We start from the raw sequence: 16,980 nt of genomic DNA on the forward strand, positions 1-16,980 counted from the left end.
TTTGTTCATACAGAGGTCAGTGGATGATATTGATGTTGTTTTGGACCCCTTTTAGATTCATTGTAGGATAGATCCATTCGTTAAAATACCATCTTTTCGTGTTCAAACAATGACGGAATTTTTATTTTTGGGTGAACTGTCTCTTTAATCGAGTTTTTGACATGCAAAGTGGTTTCTCAGATGGTAACTACTGGTATCTGTGAGCTAAAAGTGAAAACTCGTATGCATTTAAGCGTCTTTAACGGCATACTCTCATAATTGCACATTCTAAGGGCACTTTGCCTTACTGGTCAATAATTGTTCAATTGCACATGAAGATTATTGGTGTAGTACAGGGGTCAACCATCTGCTGAGCAGTGTCTAATAGCATCACATTAGCACGCACAAAATACATGTCGCTATGACAGCACTAAACCCTCATGTCTGGTAAAGTAAAGCTTTGGTGCATCTACAGTAACATACATAGTATATAATAACATGTGAGATGATCAAATATTTGCAGCCTGGTAAAACAAACAATGTTGTCTGTTTGTCTTGAAGATCCACTATCATGTAATAACATATCTGTGTAAAAAGGTCTCAAGTATAGTTTAAACAACAGTTTCCAATAATCCTCTACTCACCAGCCATGGATGGCCACACAGTCTAACTCCTAACTGAATAAAGTCTCTCTTTCTCTCCAGTAGAGTGAATCACCAATCACCGGTTTCTCATTTTGCCCAGAGGCTGTCTCATGGGCACTCTTCCTGATGTCCCATTGAGAGAGTAAGCTGTGGCTTCTGACAGCCTGGTCACCCTACAGCGGGGTACTACAGTCCCCCTGAGGCTTCCCAGGTTAGTTAATCAACACCATGCACTGGCTCGAGCAGGTGAGCGATATGAGCCCTGCCAGTCGCAGTATTTATTTCCAAACAAACACAAAACCTCGATGCAGTCCAGCGAGCATACAATCTGTGACTATTTACAGGCAATTAGCAATTTAGAAGGTTTTCCAAATAGCTGAAAGCTATTCTGATATGTTTGATTAAACAATGGATGTTACTTGTGTAATGTGATTTGATCTCAGTGAATCTGCCACCACAGGGCTCATAGACTGTGGTTTAATAACTACACATTGAATGTTATGGTGTCCGCAACAGCCTAGTTTGCATTCACTAAGCGTTAATGAATAACTCCTGGAGAACTGGGGAAGTTTATCAAGGCTGTAATCAGGCAACACGTCTGCCGTTCCCACAATGTGGTAACTTGCATGGAGTTTCTAGACATTTGACTGCAATAAAAACACCAGTTACATACTGTAAACTCATATCAGATACTGTATGTAGTGAATTGAGTAAAGCCCAATAAAATTTGATGTGATGTTTGAAGTGATTAATGTTTGATCTGTTTGAACAGTTGCACCTTAATATATCTAGTTCTGTGCAAAGCATCCAGTCCAGTCAACAAAAAGTATTAATGTAGACCCAACATAAATGCATTCAGTAAACATTTTACAAACAAGCAGCAAAAAAACATTTGTTATACATATTAGAGAATATATAGTATGCACAATACAGTATTTTATCACATAATGAAGCAGGTTTTCTGTATAATGGGGCTGGGTTTTGAATTAGGTTTTACAAATCAATTCTGATTCAAAAGCTTGTGATTCAATTCGATTTCCGATTCTATTCAATTCAATATTGATTATTTTGGATATGTATCAGGTACAGTGCGTGCCAAATTTTCTCAAGGAAAAAAAAATGCCTAATGCTGTAAAATATACAATTATTTTACTAACATTACTACAATTTGAAGATTAATTTAACTGATTTGTACACAAATGCTTGAATTACACTCAATTATTTTTTTATATAATCATGAAGTTACAATTACATAATTATATTTATACTCTAATTCGTTTTTTGAAATATAAACATGGTGGCTGTCATAAAAACCTGAAGGATTTATTCAAACATAAATTAAACACTGAAAAACAGTATAAACATATATAATTAGCAAAATGCTCCTCTCTAGAGTTAATTTTTCTAGCTGAATTATGAGTTTACGGCCATTATGTTTTTTTTTTTCTAAGGCAAATGTGACGTTACGTCACGTATTGTTTACAAGCTATTATATTGACATATTTTCCTGGTTGAAACACTAATTGGGCGATAACATGAGAGAGGATATGGATTTCGGTAAGTTGTAATCTTTCTTTTAACATACCTTTTGGTGTTTATTTCATTTTGTAGCTGGTATTAAAACTGAGATGATAAACTCACGACCAATTCGCGCTTCTACTTCTCTTGAACGGAGGCGCTACACTCAGGGTTGCCAGGTTTTCACAACAAAACCCGCCCAATTGCATTTCGAGAAGGGTCCTTCGGGAGGGGTAAAATACACGGTTTTTGCTCGGTTCCGCTGGTAAAATTCGCATTCGAGGGGATAAACATCACGTTATTTGGGTAGTTTCAACCCGCGGGCATGAAAAACAACCGCCGCGGCAGCAGTACTAAAGTATCCCATTTCTGCGGTAAAACCACGGACTTGGCAACGCTGCTACAGCAATCTGTCACTACACATTAAACAGCGCCAAAATGGCATTTATTGTTTGAATACTGTAATAAAATGGACAGAATTTGAAATGTGAGACTTTATATATCAAAACTAAACAAAACACAAAGCTTACTTTATTGGATGGGAGGTGCCCTAATGTTCCACTCATTAACTGAAAACAGGCTAGATTAATGATTCTTCTGATTTAAGAACCGATATCGTTTGGTAAAAATGAGAATCGTTTAAAATCGAGAAATCAAAATTTTCCCCCCAACTTTATCAAATAGCAATCATATCATGCACTGAAAGTGGACAATTTAAAGCCATAATTCACCCATTTTGTCATTATTTAATTTTATGCCATTCCAGACCCACATAACTCTTACATTCTCTCTTGAACACACCAAAAAATAAAATGAGTTAAAGTCAGCATTCTTCAGAATAGACCAATTCGGTGTTTACAAACAGTGATGACATTTTTGTTGACAGAGCCTATCTGGCAGAAAATGACAGTTTTCAAGTAGCGGTCTATGAAAGCCATGGAATAAAAGAATAACTTTGAGGTTATATTTCAAAATTCTGACTTTATTCTTGCCTGATCAACTCGTCATGTCATTAATTTGTACATTCTCTATTGTTATCCCTCAGAATGGACAAACTTGCTATTGTTGAGATAAATCCAGTTATAAGTCCAAAATTTGAGATATAATATATATATATTTATATTAGTGGTGGGCATAGATTAATTTCTTTAATCTAGATGAATCTCACTGTAATCTTGGAATTAATCTATATTAATCTAAATTAAAATGGCTAATTTGAATTCTGCCGAAGGCATTCAGAATATGTGTGCAAATAATGACTAAAAAAAAAGTCTTTGAGAACGGGTTTCTCAAGCCAAGTGGCGCATTAGACCAGGGGCTCATCTCCTGTTTCCAAAATGCATCACAAACTGCTTGACAATTGCATTTACAACACAATTAACTATACAAACTTGTGTAACCAACTATTCCTACACTGCATGTAATTCTGCGTAAAAGGCTGCGTGACGTGCGCGTTGCAGTTAAATACACAGACGTGCACGGGTAGAAGCGTCAATTTAGATGCGTCAATTCAGTTGCACGTGCCCCAGTAAAAAGGGTCTAGCAAAGCCCCTGCCCTGAAGCAAACCCGTTAGCATCCATGTTAGCACGTCACGTTTGATGTGGTAATTTCACAGTAGGCATACACACAGGTTCGTTCTCGCCCCCTACAGTGCAATTCGGCTAGGTATACATCCGCGCTAAAATGTCAAGGTGAAAGTATCATAGCTTGTGTAGTATAGACCCAGCTCCCAACCCAACTTTGAGAATAGATTAATGGCGATATTTTTTATCGCCCGATAAGAGTCTCACTTTAACCCAGCACGTTAACGCCGATAACGGCCCACCACTAATTTATATATTGTAAGATATAAACTTGTATTTGCGAAAAAAAAGTCAGAATTGTGAGATAAAAGGTAAATGTTATGTAAGATGTTTAAGGTTTAAATAGTCTTTCATGCTATAACTGCATATGTGAATATTATTTAGACAAACTGTTTAAATATGCTTTAAAAAAAATCATAGCAGATTTCATTCATAGTCTGTCCATTTAAACATTGCATTTAACTTCAAATAGCATTTTTGATGACACTGTTCTATAAAAAATGATTTACGTTCGGATTCCAAAGGCACAACAAAACATTTATTCAGTAAAGGTTTGAAATGATAATAGAATTTTCATTTTTGGGTGAACTGTTACTTTAAGTTTACTTTAAGGAGTCTTGCCTAATAAAAGCATTAAATTAAGGTATTTTTGTCATAAGGGTTTATAATTCCAATGGAAATACACCTGACACAACTGATTTAAAGCAACAACAAAAAGACAGCATCTGTGTTATTATGCAAACAAAAGGTCGTTACAGCAACAGGTTCCAAATGTCTCCGTAAATAGGGAAAAAAAATGTTTAGGTGTGTTCAAGGGCGATTATAAACGTAAACAATGTAACCTCAGCATGTTTATAAGCAAAACAACATGTCAGGAGCTATGATTATGGAACAGGTAACCTGCGAGTTTGCATTGCCAAGTATACAGACAGGTGAATCAGAAAGATGAGTCACATATATCATAATGGTTTCCCAGCACCACAAGCCCTTCTTTCAAAGAGACTGTTTTCATTGTTCCCATGACAACTGACAAAAAAAAGACATGATGAAAATTCAGCGAGCTCCTATTGAGCATGGCTGTTTCTATAGCAACAGGAAGAGAGAGACTGGATGAGTAAGCGGCAGGAGCTACGAGTGTGTCAGAATGAACGTGTGTCTAAGAAAGCTAGACGGGGTATTTATTGTATTGATTTGGAAGGATATCAGATTTCCCTCAATAGCATCTACCTGTTCCTCCTCTAAATCCCACCACTCACCCCATACACACACTTTCACACAATCACACAATCATGCCCCCTCCATTGGGTTTACAGCACTCCTTGCCTTCCCAGCGCTTCTGTCTGTGTGTCTTTGCACCTCCTCCCCCCTCCACCGTGGATTTCCTCTCAGAGAGGGAGCGTGTGGTGTGTAATCAGATGACAACGACTGATAATCCAGCAATACACCCACTCTGTCCTGTTCACTTTAGAGCGGCGCGAGAGCAGGAGTGGAGGAAACAAGTGAAGGAGGCGGGAGCCGTCTGGGCAGAGGGGAAGGAGACGACAGGAGGAAGTGGGAGGTATGTACGTGTGCATGTGTGTGTGTGTGGAGGGAGGGAGGTTGTTGACTTACCTGTGGCCATGAGGGAAACCGCAGCTGTGTCTTTATTAAGCAAGTGCTGCTCAGTGTAAAAGGAGATGGTAAAACGAGGCTTTAAAAAAAGGGAAGTGAAGATGACAAGGAAGGAGAGACAAAGGGTGACACAAGGCCTTGACTGGATCATGTGTGTTTGCTGATAAAACCGAAAGGTGAGATCTTTCTTGTTTGATTTTCTTGTTCATATTTACATGTCACAGTCTGGTGCTAGCACAGGTGTACGGTTGTCTGCAAGGATGGAGGTTAGACTGTGGGTTGAGGTGGAAGAGGAGGGTTAACAGTGAACACCTTGTCTGTTATTTTTAGATGCAGTGGGAAGATAAGCATCATGTTTTTCCATGATAACTGTTGAGAGATAACATCTGTCATTCTGCTAGAGTTGCGGTCATTTGTGCAGGTTATTTTCGAGATTTGGTCTGCTTTATTATTTTGTAACACTCACCAAATAATATATTATAAGTGTAAATAAAACTTGTTGAAAACCTGTTGCTAATGGATGATAAACACTGGCTGTTTGTATAGAGCCAGACACCTTTTTTTGAGAACATGTTATTTAATTCATAAACAGTACAAAAATCTATTAGGTAGATGAAAGCATAGTCAAATTCACTACAGTGTTTAAAAAACAAACACACTTTGTAGAACTTTGTAAACATTGCATGTTCCAATTTTGCAGAAATCTGCTGAGCTTTTCTTCAGAGTTCTGTATATGCAGATGCTGTGTGGGCATTCTTGGAAGTTAGATTTATATGGTATGATTCAGCAAGTAGTCACAGGGACATAAACAGATGGTGATGGCCTAATGATTAAAAAAAGTTTATTTCTGAGTTTGCTCCTGACAGTTCTGAAATGCCAGGCTCTTAACCACTGGTTGCTTCACAGGAAATATTGCTTCACTTAGTCCACTGCAAGTTGCTTTAAAGTGGCAATAACTACTACACTTTAAAGTTATAGTTGAGGTTAAAAGTTTGCAGAATGTGCAAAATGTTAATTATTTTACTAAAATAAAAGGGATCATACAAAATGTGTGACTTTTTATTTAGTACTGATAAGATATTACACATAAAAGATGTTATGTTATTAGTCCACAAGAGAAATGAATAGTTGAATTTATAAAAAATTGCCCTGTTCATAATTTACATATGCTTGATTTTTAATACTGCGTTGTTTCCTCAATAATCCACAGCTGTGTTTATGTTTGGTGATAGTTGTTCGTGAGTCCCTCTTTGATTTTTCAGCATTTTGTGTATTTGAATCATTTCCAACTATGACTGAATGATTTTGAGATCAATCTTTTGATACTAAGGAGAACTGAGGGAATCATATGCAACTATTACAGAAGGTTTAAACACTCACGGATGCTCCAGACGGTAAAAACGATGCATTAAGAGCCAGGGGTGAAAACTTTTGAACAGAATGAAGATGTGACATTTTTCTTATTTGGCCTAAATATCTTTTTTTTCATTTAGTAAAGCTTTTCAGAAGATACATGTGTCCCAGAAGACAAAATAAGTTAAATTTACCCTGATCTTCAAATTTAAAAAGTTTTCACCCCCAGTTGTCCTCAGTGTCAAAAGATGGATTTCAAAATCATACAGTCATTGTTGGAAATGGTTCAAATACACAAAAATGCTGAAAAACCAAAGAATTTGTGGGACCTAAAAGATTTTTCTGAAGAACAGCGGGCAGTTTACTGTCCATACAAGTGACTCATGAAAAAAAATACTAAATAAAAAAAAAATCATATCAATTAAGATCCCTCTTATTTAGGTAAAATAACATTTTGCAGATTCTGCAAGGTGTATGTAAACTTTTGACCTCAACTGTACATACAGTATTGAAGTGTGCCTTGAATAACTGTACAGATTAGAGTGTGAGCGTGTTGTAGTTTGGAGTCAGCAGTACTGTATGTGTGTGTTGACAGTAGGGAGTGACAGACCCAAAAGTGTCTCCCAAAAAATCTGCTGGAGTGGCTGAAGTGTGATGTAAACATGAAACGGCCTGACACACATGCACTCATTGCTATCGACAGTTCCTAGAAATGAGAAACACACTCTTACAATAATCATTTGAAGTCCATACTTTAATTAAAGTATGGCACAGCTTGTAAAATTCAGTGACCATACTTGCCATTTTCCGGGCACACGTTCTGGCCATGATTTCTAAATTGCCTGAAATATCCAGGTTTTGGCTTTGACTTAATGATCTAAAAGTAGTTTGACCAATAACATGCAGGCATTGTACATAATTCACCAATTGTGGCAAATGAGAAGATGGGATCTATAGAAGACAAAGTCAAAGTGATGCAAACTTGAAGCGGCGTTACACAGACTGACCGTTGTATGACATTAAAATACCATGAGAGTGATTCGAAAGCTTAAGGAGTCATCTGCTCTCTATAGCTTTCACTGTACTTAGATGTCATACAACAATCAAACTGCACAGCGCAAACAGCCAAAACCTGGTTATTTTAGGCAATGTTGAAATCCTGGCCAGAACGTGTCACCCGTAAATGACACGTACGGTCACCCTATTATGGGACCATGTGGAGTGGAATCAGCCACCTGTGCTGGAGCACCATGTGGACTAATGTCATTCCGAGAGGAGCTGGCATACCCATGTTGTAGCTAATGATCTTAAGACTGAAGTTAAGCTTATCCATCTGTAATCTGGTCAATCACTCAAGTGAGAGATACCTAGATATCTCCCTGTTCTATTCACTTTAATCTACAGGTCCTTCTCAAAAAATTAGCATATTGTGATAAAGTTCATTATTTTCTGTAATGTACTGATAAACATTAGACTTTCATATATTTTAGATTCATTACACACAACTGAAGTAGTTCAAGCCTTTTATTGTTTTAATATTGATGATTTTGGCATACAGCTCATGAAAACCCAAAATTCCTATCTCAAAAAATTAGCATATCATGTTCTCTAAACGAGCTATTAATCTAATCATCTGAATCAACTAATTATATCTAAACACCTGCAAAAGATTCCTGAGGCTTTTAAAAACTCCCAGCCTGGTTCATTACTCAAAACCGCAATCATGGGTAAGACTGCCGACCTGACTGCTGTCCAGAAGGCCATCATTGACACCCTCAAGCAAGAGGGTAAGACACAGAAAGAAATTTCTGAACGAATAGGCTGTTCCCAGAGTGCTGTATCAAGGCACCTCAGTGGGAAGTCTGTGGGAAGGAAAAAGTGTGGCTGAAAACGCTGCACAACGAGAAGAGGTGACCGGACCCTGAGGAAGATTGTGGAGAAGGACCGATTCCAGACTTTGGGGGACCTGCGGAAGCAGTGGACTGAGTCTGGAGTAGAAACATCCAGAGCCACCGTGTACAGGCGTGTGCAGGAAATGGGCTACAGGTGCCGCATTCCCCAGGTCAAGCCACTTTTGAACCAGAAACAGCGGCAGAAGCGCCTGACCTGGGCTACAGAGAAGCAGCACTGGACTGTTGCTCAGTGGTCCAAAGTACTTTTTTCGGATGAAAGCAAATTTTGCATGTCATTCGGAAATCAAGGTGCCAGAGTCTGGAGGAAGACTGGGGAGAGAGAAATGCCAAAATGCCTGAAGTCCAGTGTCAAGTACCCACAGTCAGTGATGGTCTGGGGTGCCATGTCAGCTGCTGGTGTTGGTCCACTGTGTTTTATCAAGGGCAGGGTCAATGCAGCTAGCTATCAGGAGATTTTGGAGCACTTCATGCTTCCATCTGCTGAAAAGCTTTATGGAGATGAAGATTTCATTTTTCAGCACGACCTGGCCCCTGCTCACAGTGCCAAAACCACTGGTAAATGGTTTACTGACCATGGTATTACTGTGCTCAATTGGCCTGCCAACTCTCCTGACCTGAACCCCATAGAGAATCTGTGGGATATTGTGAAGAGAAAGTTGAGAGACGCAAGACCCAACACTCTGGATGAGCTTAAGGCCGCTATCGAAGCATCCTGGGCCTCCATAAGACCTCAGCAGTGCCACAGGCTGATTGCCTCCATGCCACGCCGCATTGAAGCAGTTATTTCTGCAAAAGGATTCCCGACCAAGTATTGAGTGCATAACTGAACATAATTATTTGAAGGTTGACTTTTTTTGTATTAAAAACACTTTTCTTTTATTGGTCGGATGAAATATGCTAATTTTTTGAGATAGGAATTTTGGGTTTTCATGAGCTGTATGCCAAAATCATCAATATTAAAACAATAAAAGGCTTGAACTACTTCAGTTGTGTGTAATGAATCTAAAATATATGAAAGTCTAATGTTTATCAGTACATTACAGAAAATAATGAACTTTATCACAATATGCTAATTTTTTGAGAAGGACCTGTATGTGCAGTAAGGACAAAATAAATATTAGCTTTATCAATTGTAAAAGTAAAGGTTTTTGGGTCATTCAGTGGATTGCCTAGTAGACAACTAAAGAGAGGAAGAATTGGTGTGCCACTTTCATCTTAAAGGGATAGTTCACCCAAAAATGAACATTCTGTCATTAACTAATTTTAATTTTGAGTAAACTATCCCTTTGTGAAACTTACAGATGTTTAAAATACAGTGTGTAAATAATTAACCCAATACTTTTCATAATTAATTTATAATCGTATTGTAATTGTCTTTTACCAGTAGATATTTCACTATGGAGGAAGGACAAAGACCTACATCTGAGATCTACCTCCCAAGCATCAGTCTTGGATCTGCTGATGGTGAAACACTGGAGGACCATGAGCTGCCAATCATTTCTTTATCCAAAAGCTCGACTGAAATGGTGAGTGGACCTCCTCAACGAACAGAGCTGACATGGTACCGTCAGAACTTGCGTAAAAGCCTCAGCAGTGCAACATGTTCTCAAAGGCCTATCAGTCTGGGTGGACCATCGACGGGATTCCCAGTAAACATTTGTGACCATGAACAGGGAAGCATGTGCAGTGGCAATAGCACTCCTGAGACTGTAATCTGGCATGGAGGAACTGCAAGATCCTGGAGTGTCATGGAGGACTCGCCCAGAAGGACTCCAACCCAAGATCCACTCCTGGGGCACAATCAGATCCATAGTGGTGTGAACTGTGTGCCACATTCACCATCCACAAATAGGGATTTAAGAATGAAGGGTCTGGTGTGCAGAGAAGGATGTTGTAGATGTTGCGGACCTGCTGAGAACCTAACAGGATGCGGCTGTTGCAGAGTGCCTTGTAGAATGAATTCTTCAGGTCTGAGCAACAACTTCACACCACAGAGTGTGAATGCAGAAGACCATGTTCAGAGCAACTGTGAAAGCCATCATTTTGGCACTGCATGTCATAGATCTACCTGTTCTGGTCACATGATGAACACTGCCTGCTTGAGAAATACTTGCAGTGTAGTTCCATGCCCTGGACATTTGATATCACGTCCACCTTGTGCAGGAAGCCCCTGTGCAGGACAAAGATCACTACTCCATTCCGGCTTGCTTGGTTTTCCACCACTCGTGTCCTCGGTCAGTGAAACCAGACTTGACAGCCGGAGTACAGGTCATTGCTGTGGATCCGAGTTTAGGGGGCAGAACTCTTCCTGCCTTCGACTAGACAGACCAGGTTTTAACAAGACCGTCAAAGATGCCACTACCATGACATCTGACCACGAGCTCCGAGATGTTGGTGTGCAAACCATGTCTGATTTCCTTGCTTCCCCTCTTTCTCATGTGTTTCCTGAAATTAGTTTAAGAGCAGATTATATTTCAGATGCACCTTCAGAGCACATGTGCCATAGGACCCCTGTGAAGGAGGTGGAATGGGATGCTGAGGGTATGACATGGGAGGTGTATGGTGCAGCTGTGGACCCTGAAGAGCTTGGCCTTGCAATCCAAAAGCACCTGGAACTTCAGATCAAAGAGACTGCAGCTGCTGCAGCAGCGGCCGCTCAAACGGAAGACTCTACGGACAATGTCAGCAGCCTGTCACTGCAACCCAGGCGACGGAAGAAGAGCGAAGGCATAATAAGAACACTGCGCAGTTCAGCATGTTGCTCTATCCCCAGTACTGTGGGAGACTGAAGTGATCAGTGATTTGGAGGAGATTGTTCTTCAATGCGTGGATGCCTGAGTTAGGTATACATATTTTGCTACAAGAGGGGCTTTCGCACAGGAGGAACCTTCTCATAGTTCCTAGAGCTATTGGCATGTTTGTGTATTTAGTTCAGGAACTCTGTTTGGGGGAACTAACTTAGCTCCTACTTCGGAGTATGGTCTAAAATTTTTCTAAAGGAACTACCAGCGATGTAAGTGTACGCCGATTGCTCAAACGCATATGAACCACCAGATACCCAGCATTTTTAAAAAGCTTTTCTCAGGCTCAATGATATGTAACACTGCAAGGCTGTCATAGGAGATTTAGTCATATTTTCGTGCTCCTTTAATTGCGTAAATTGTGCATTTACATTACATATTCGTTATCACGAAACCCACGACACACATCAAAAACAGATCTAATCATGGCTTTGTCCATTCATTGGTTGTTGATGTTTGTAAATGCAGTGAATAAAGACGTGACTGTCGGACACTTCAGAGTTCCTGAGTTCGATGAAAACATCCCAAGGGGAAAATTGGTTCTCTAGGAACCAGCATGCTGTCTAGTTCCTCAAACAGAGTTCTTAGAACAGTGCGAAAGCGCCTATAGTGGAAATGGATTGAGAATGACCTGTGGCATATATATATTAAATTAGCTAAAGCAAATTGTCCTTCTACATAAAATAATAATATATTAATAATATCTCTAAATATTCCAAAGCCTTGTCTGTCTGATTGAAGCTATTAAAGCTCCACTATTGGATAAGTAGGGCAGTGATGTTTGGAGATACATTGCAAGCTAGTGTTGCATAGAGCTATCATTCAAAGTTTACATATAATGGTGTGTTTCAACCTGCTTTCACATATGGCCTTGCTCCTGTATTGACCTCTAATGTATCTTTTAGATACCCCTTTTGTCCCAAAATACCAAAATTATGATTTTGGTGAGCACTGAGTACTATAAATTTAGGCTAAAAATGTCTGGTTGTACTTGTTGGATTTTGTCAAGAAAACAACAGATTACTGAACATAAGATGGGGGTGCATTAAAATGAGTCAAACACTTGGACACCATGATGGGCTCCCTGGAGCAAGATCTGAATGCTAGTTCTATTCATAATGGATTTAGATTTCTTTGTTTTCTTGTTTCTCTTTGTAGTCAGTGATAATCCACCAGTACTCAAAAGCAGAAATTTCATCTTATTTTTTTGTCAGTTTTTTTTTTTTTTTACCAGATTCTATGGCTGTAGAAACCTAATCTTCAAACAACTATCAACTTATAAACATCTACAGCTGAAGTCAAACATTTACATACACCTTGCAGAATCTGCAAAATGTTAATTTTTCCAAAATAAGAAGGATCATGCAAAATGCATTTTTTAAAATACTGACCTGAATAAGATATTTCACCAAAAAAGACGATTACATATAGTCCACAAGAGAAAATAATAGTTGAATAAAAGTTTACATACACTTGATTCTTGATCCACAACTTTTTTATTTTTTGTTTAGTGACAGTTCATGAATCCCTTGTTTGTCTTGAACAGTTAAACAATGTTCTTCAGAAAAATCCTTCAGGTCTCACAAATTCTTTGGTTTTTCAGCATTTTTGTGTATTTGAACCCTTTCCAACAAAGAGTGTATGATTGCTTTTTGAGATCTTTTCACACTGAGGACAACTGAGGGACTCATGCAAATATTACAGAAGGTTCAAATGCTCAATGATGCCCTAGAAAAAAAACATGCATTAAGAGTAGGGGGTGTAAACGTTTGAACAGAATGAAGATGTGTAAATTTTTCTTATTCTGCCTAAATATCATATTTTTTTATTTAGTACTGCCCTTCAGAAGCTACAGAAAATACTTAACATGTTTTCCAGAAGACAAAATAAGTTAAATTTACCCTGATTTACAAATTAAAAAAGTTTTCACCCCTGGCTCTTAACACATTGTGTTTACTTCTGAAGCATCAGTGAAAGTTTGAACCTTGAGTTTGCCCTCAGTGTCAAAAGATGGATCTCAACGTCATACTCATTGTTGGAAAGGTTTTAAATCAACAAAAATGCAGAAAAAACAAAGAATTTGTGGGACCTGAAGGATTTTTTCTGTTCAGCACAAACGAGGGTCTCATGAACAAATCACTAAAAAACACAGTATTAATAATTAAGTGTATGTAAACTTTTGAACAGAGTAATTTTTTATAAATTCAGCTATTATTTTCTCTTGTGGACTATATGTGAACATCTTTTTTTGTAAAATGTCTTATTCTAAATAAAAAATAACATGCATTTTGTATGATCGCTCTTATTTTGTTGAGATAATTAACATTTTGCAGATTTGCAAACTTTTGACTTCAATGTATGTTGTTACTGAATTCACTGATCTTGATGCAAATGGCGATTGGTCCAGTGACTGTTTTGCCTGGTGGATTAGAGTGGCTCAAGGCCAAAATCAATCCACAGAGCTAAAAATATGAATGCTCATGAGGTCTGTGGGTGTGTAAAGCTAGGTCCTTATCAGACCTACTGATGATTAGCAAATATAGACTCAAGGTCAATGTTCCAGCACTTATACAGCACATTATGAGCTAAAACTAAGCCCCAGTCCTGATTCTATGCTCAGGGACGATCTCTATCAACTCAAAATGAAAAACATGTACACTTTGATTTTGGTGCCAAAATCTGACCTGAAAAACACCATCTTTTCACTATTTTCATATTACTATTTAATAATGAAGAATATTTTGTGGTTGTGTTAGATGGCCATTTTTATATCGTTTTACATATTCATAAATCTTTTTTTGTTATATAATATCATTAATGTTTATATCTAGTTTCTTATAATGTTAAAATATAAAAGTTTAAAAGCTTCATATCACATTCAGTGTAAGAGTTTGACTGTTTTTATGTATATCATGATCACATGTGCTATATCACAACTATATCTTATACAGAATCATGAGTCATGATTTTGTGAAAGTTGGGGATTGTATTTAGAGCAATCCCAGTCAATAATGTTAAGATTATATTCCTTTAAATAGCATGACACGTATTGTTGGTAAGTAATTGTGTAGCCAGGATCTCTGACCGAATCAACAGTATGTGCTGCACAAACGGCTTTTGTTTTTCTTTGCCAAAGCAATCTGATTTCTTTTTTTTTGGACCAGAGCATTGTGATTTAACATAATATAGATATTACTGGACCAACACCTTACAGTATGACGAAAACAAGCTTTATATAGGCTTTCTACAGCAAAAACTACACTGATGTGTTTTAATATTGAGAATACTGAATGTCTTGAAATGTATGAGCAACAATAAAGCGTTTGGTAAACAATGTCCTGTGTCTGTTGTTTTGAAACAGTACAGTAAGTGTTGTTTATGCTACATTCATTTGCACTAAGACAAGGGCATTTCTCATTGGCTCAGTGGAAATGGCATTTCTCTTTGTTTGTGAAGAACATAGACAAAGAGAGGGACATGAGAACATGTCAGAAGGTCCTGCTAAACTTGGTGAACTGTGTTCCAGTAGATTGCCCTGGACATTTCCATGGCTCTTTCATTGTAACTTTGACCAATTGGATGAGCAGGCACATTCCCTGGTATTGACTGCCCCTGAGCAGGTGCTCCCTTCTGTTTTGTTTTTCCTTGCTGTACCATATTTCAGAGTTTGGAGTAAAAACAACAGGTGAGAAGGGACACATCATAAACAAACCGAATAAATCTCCATTCAGTCTGAATATTATCACAGCATCTCCTGTTTTTAAAATCTGCTCCTCCAAAAGAAAAAACTTAAGTAGGTTTCACAGGCCTTATTTCATCTCTCTATTCTGGTTCTTATGCCCCCTGGTGGTAACATTAGAAACATATTCACACTAGAGCTGGATTTTGACTTGACTTTTACAATTCAATTTGATTCTGATTCACAAGCTTGCGATTCAATTTGAATTCAATTCGATATTGTTTATTCTGGATATATGTGACCTTGGACCACAAAATCAGTCTTAAGTAACATGGGTCTATTTAAGTATATACCCAAATAGCCAAAAATACATTGTAAGGGCATCCAAGATGTAGGTGACTTTGTTTCCTCAGCAGAACACAAACAAAGATTTTTAACGAAAACCGGTGCAGTCTGCCAGCCAAATAATATGAGTGGATGGGCACCAAACCTTTAAAAGTAAACAAAAACATGCACAGACAAATCCAAATTACACCCTGCGGCTCGTGACTATACGTTTATGTCCTAAGACACGAAACGATCGGTTTTTGTGAGAAACTGAACAGTATTTATATAATTTTTTACCTTTGATACACAGCCACGTCCATCTGTCCTGAGCACGAGTTTAGCATCCGGCTCGTGACATGTGAACGCGCTCTGGTGTAGAATATGCAAACGCCGGAAGCGATCTGTCGCATGTATACAACACTCATTGTTTACATAGAGCACAGAGTTTGTGGGTATAGCGGCTATTCAAAATGGTAATTACTTGTGCTTATCCTGATTGTTAAAACCGATTTAAAGCTAAAAGATTATGTTTGCTTGCGCAAACTCATCCGGGACTTTTCACTGATTTCCCCTTACGGCGTTTGCGTATACTACACCAGAGCGCGTTCACATGTCACAAGCCGGATGACAAACTCGTGCTCATGACAGATGGACGTGGCTGTGTATCAAAGGTAAAAAATGATATAAATACTGTTCAGTTTCTCGCAAAAACCGATCGTTTCATGTCTAAGGAAATCAATGTATCGTCACGAGTCGCAGGGTTTAATTTGGATTTGTCTGTACATGTTTTTGTTTACTTTTAAAGATTTGGTGCCCATCCACTCATATTATTCGGTTGGCAGACTGCTTTTTGGATGAACTATCCCTTTAAGTAGCCTAAAGATCATGTTCCATGAAGAATTTTTTTTTTTTTGTCAATTTCCTAATAATAAATATATCAAAACTTAATTTTAGATTAGCAATATGCCTATGCATTGCTAAAAACTTAATTTGGACAACTTTAAAGGTGATTTTTTTGTACCATAAGATTCCAGATTTTCAAACGGATATATCTTGGTGAAATATTGTCCTATCCTAACAAAACATACACACGTTTAAATCTTGTTTTTTCAGCTTTCAGATGTATACATCACACGTGTATGTGCCAATTTTTCTCAAGAAAAAAAAATTCTTGACTAATGCTGTAAAATATACATTACTAAATTACTAAAATATTAAAGATTACTTTAATTGATTTGTATACAAACACTTCAAATTACGCTTATAGTCATTAAGTTACAATTATATAATTATATTTCCACTTCAATTGGATTTTTTTATATAACCATTCAAACAAATTAAACACTGAAGAACAGTAAAAATTATACTGAATATATTGTATGGTGCATATATTTAGCAAAATGCTCCTATCTAGTAGCTGCTCTTAACACATTGTGTTTACTTCTTATGCATCAGTGAAAGTTTGAACCTTGAGTGCTCAGTGTGAAAAAATGGATCTCCATATCATACAGTCATTGTTGGAAAGGGTTCAAATACACAAAAATGCTGAAAAAAATAGAGTTTGTGCGACC

General features: G+C 37.9%; 2 protein-coding genes across 3 annotated transcripts in view; one reads left to right on the top strand and one right to left on the bottom strand.

Moving 5' to 3' along the window:
- syt15 (synaptotagmin XV) overlaps positions 1-763 on the bottom strand; it is a 6,542-nt gene extending 5,779 nt beyond the window's left edge. Inside the window, exon 1 of the mRNA XM_073828256.1 lies at positions 624-763. Within this exon, the coding sequence (XP_073684357.1) occupies positions 624-630 (7 nt within the window). The 5' untranslated portion in view covers positions 631-763. The remainder of the gene's footprint in view (positions 1-623) is intronic.
- LOC141297800 (uncharacterized) lies at positions 694-14,737 on the top strand. 2 transcript variants are annotated; one of them, XM_073828254.1, is made up of 3 exons: positions 694-834; positions 5,194-5,283; positions 9,987-14,737. In XM_073828254.1, exon 3 carries the CDS (start codon positions 10,000-10,002, stop codon positions 11,389-11,391), a length of 1,392 nt encoding a protein of 463 aa, XP_073684355.1. In that variant the 5' UTR covers positions 694-834; positions 5,194-5,283; positions 9,987-9,999; the 3' UTR covers positions 11,392-14,737. The 2 variants fall into 2 exon arrangements, with proteins under 2 accessions (XP_073684355.1, XP_073684356.1); XM_073828255.1 differs by having other exon boundaries at positions 9,990-14,737.
- Positions 14,738-16,980: the final 2,243 nt, after the last annotated feature.

This window comes from Garra rufa, chromosome 22, assembly GCF_049309525.1.
Source record: "Garra rufa chromosome 22, GarRuf1.0, whole genome shotgun sequence".
NCBI lineage: Eukaryota > Metazoa > Chordata > Actinopteri > Cypriniformes > Cyprinidae > Garra > Garra rufa.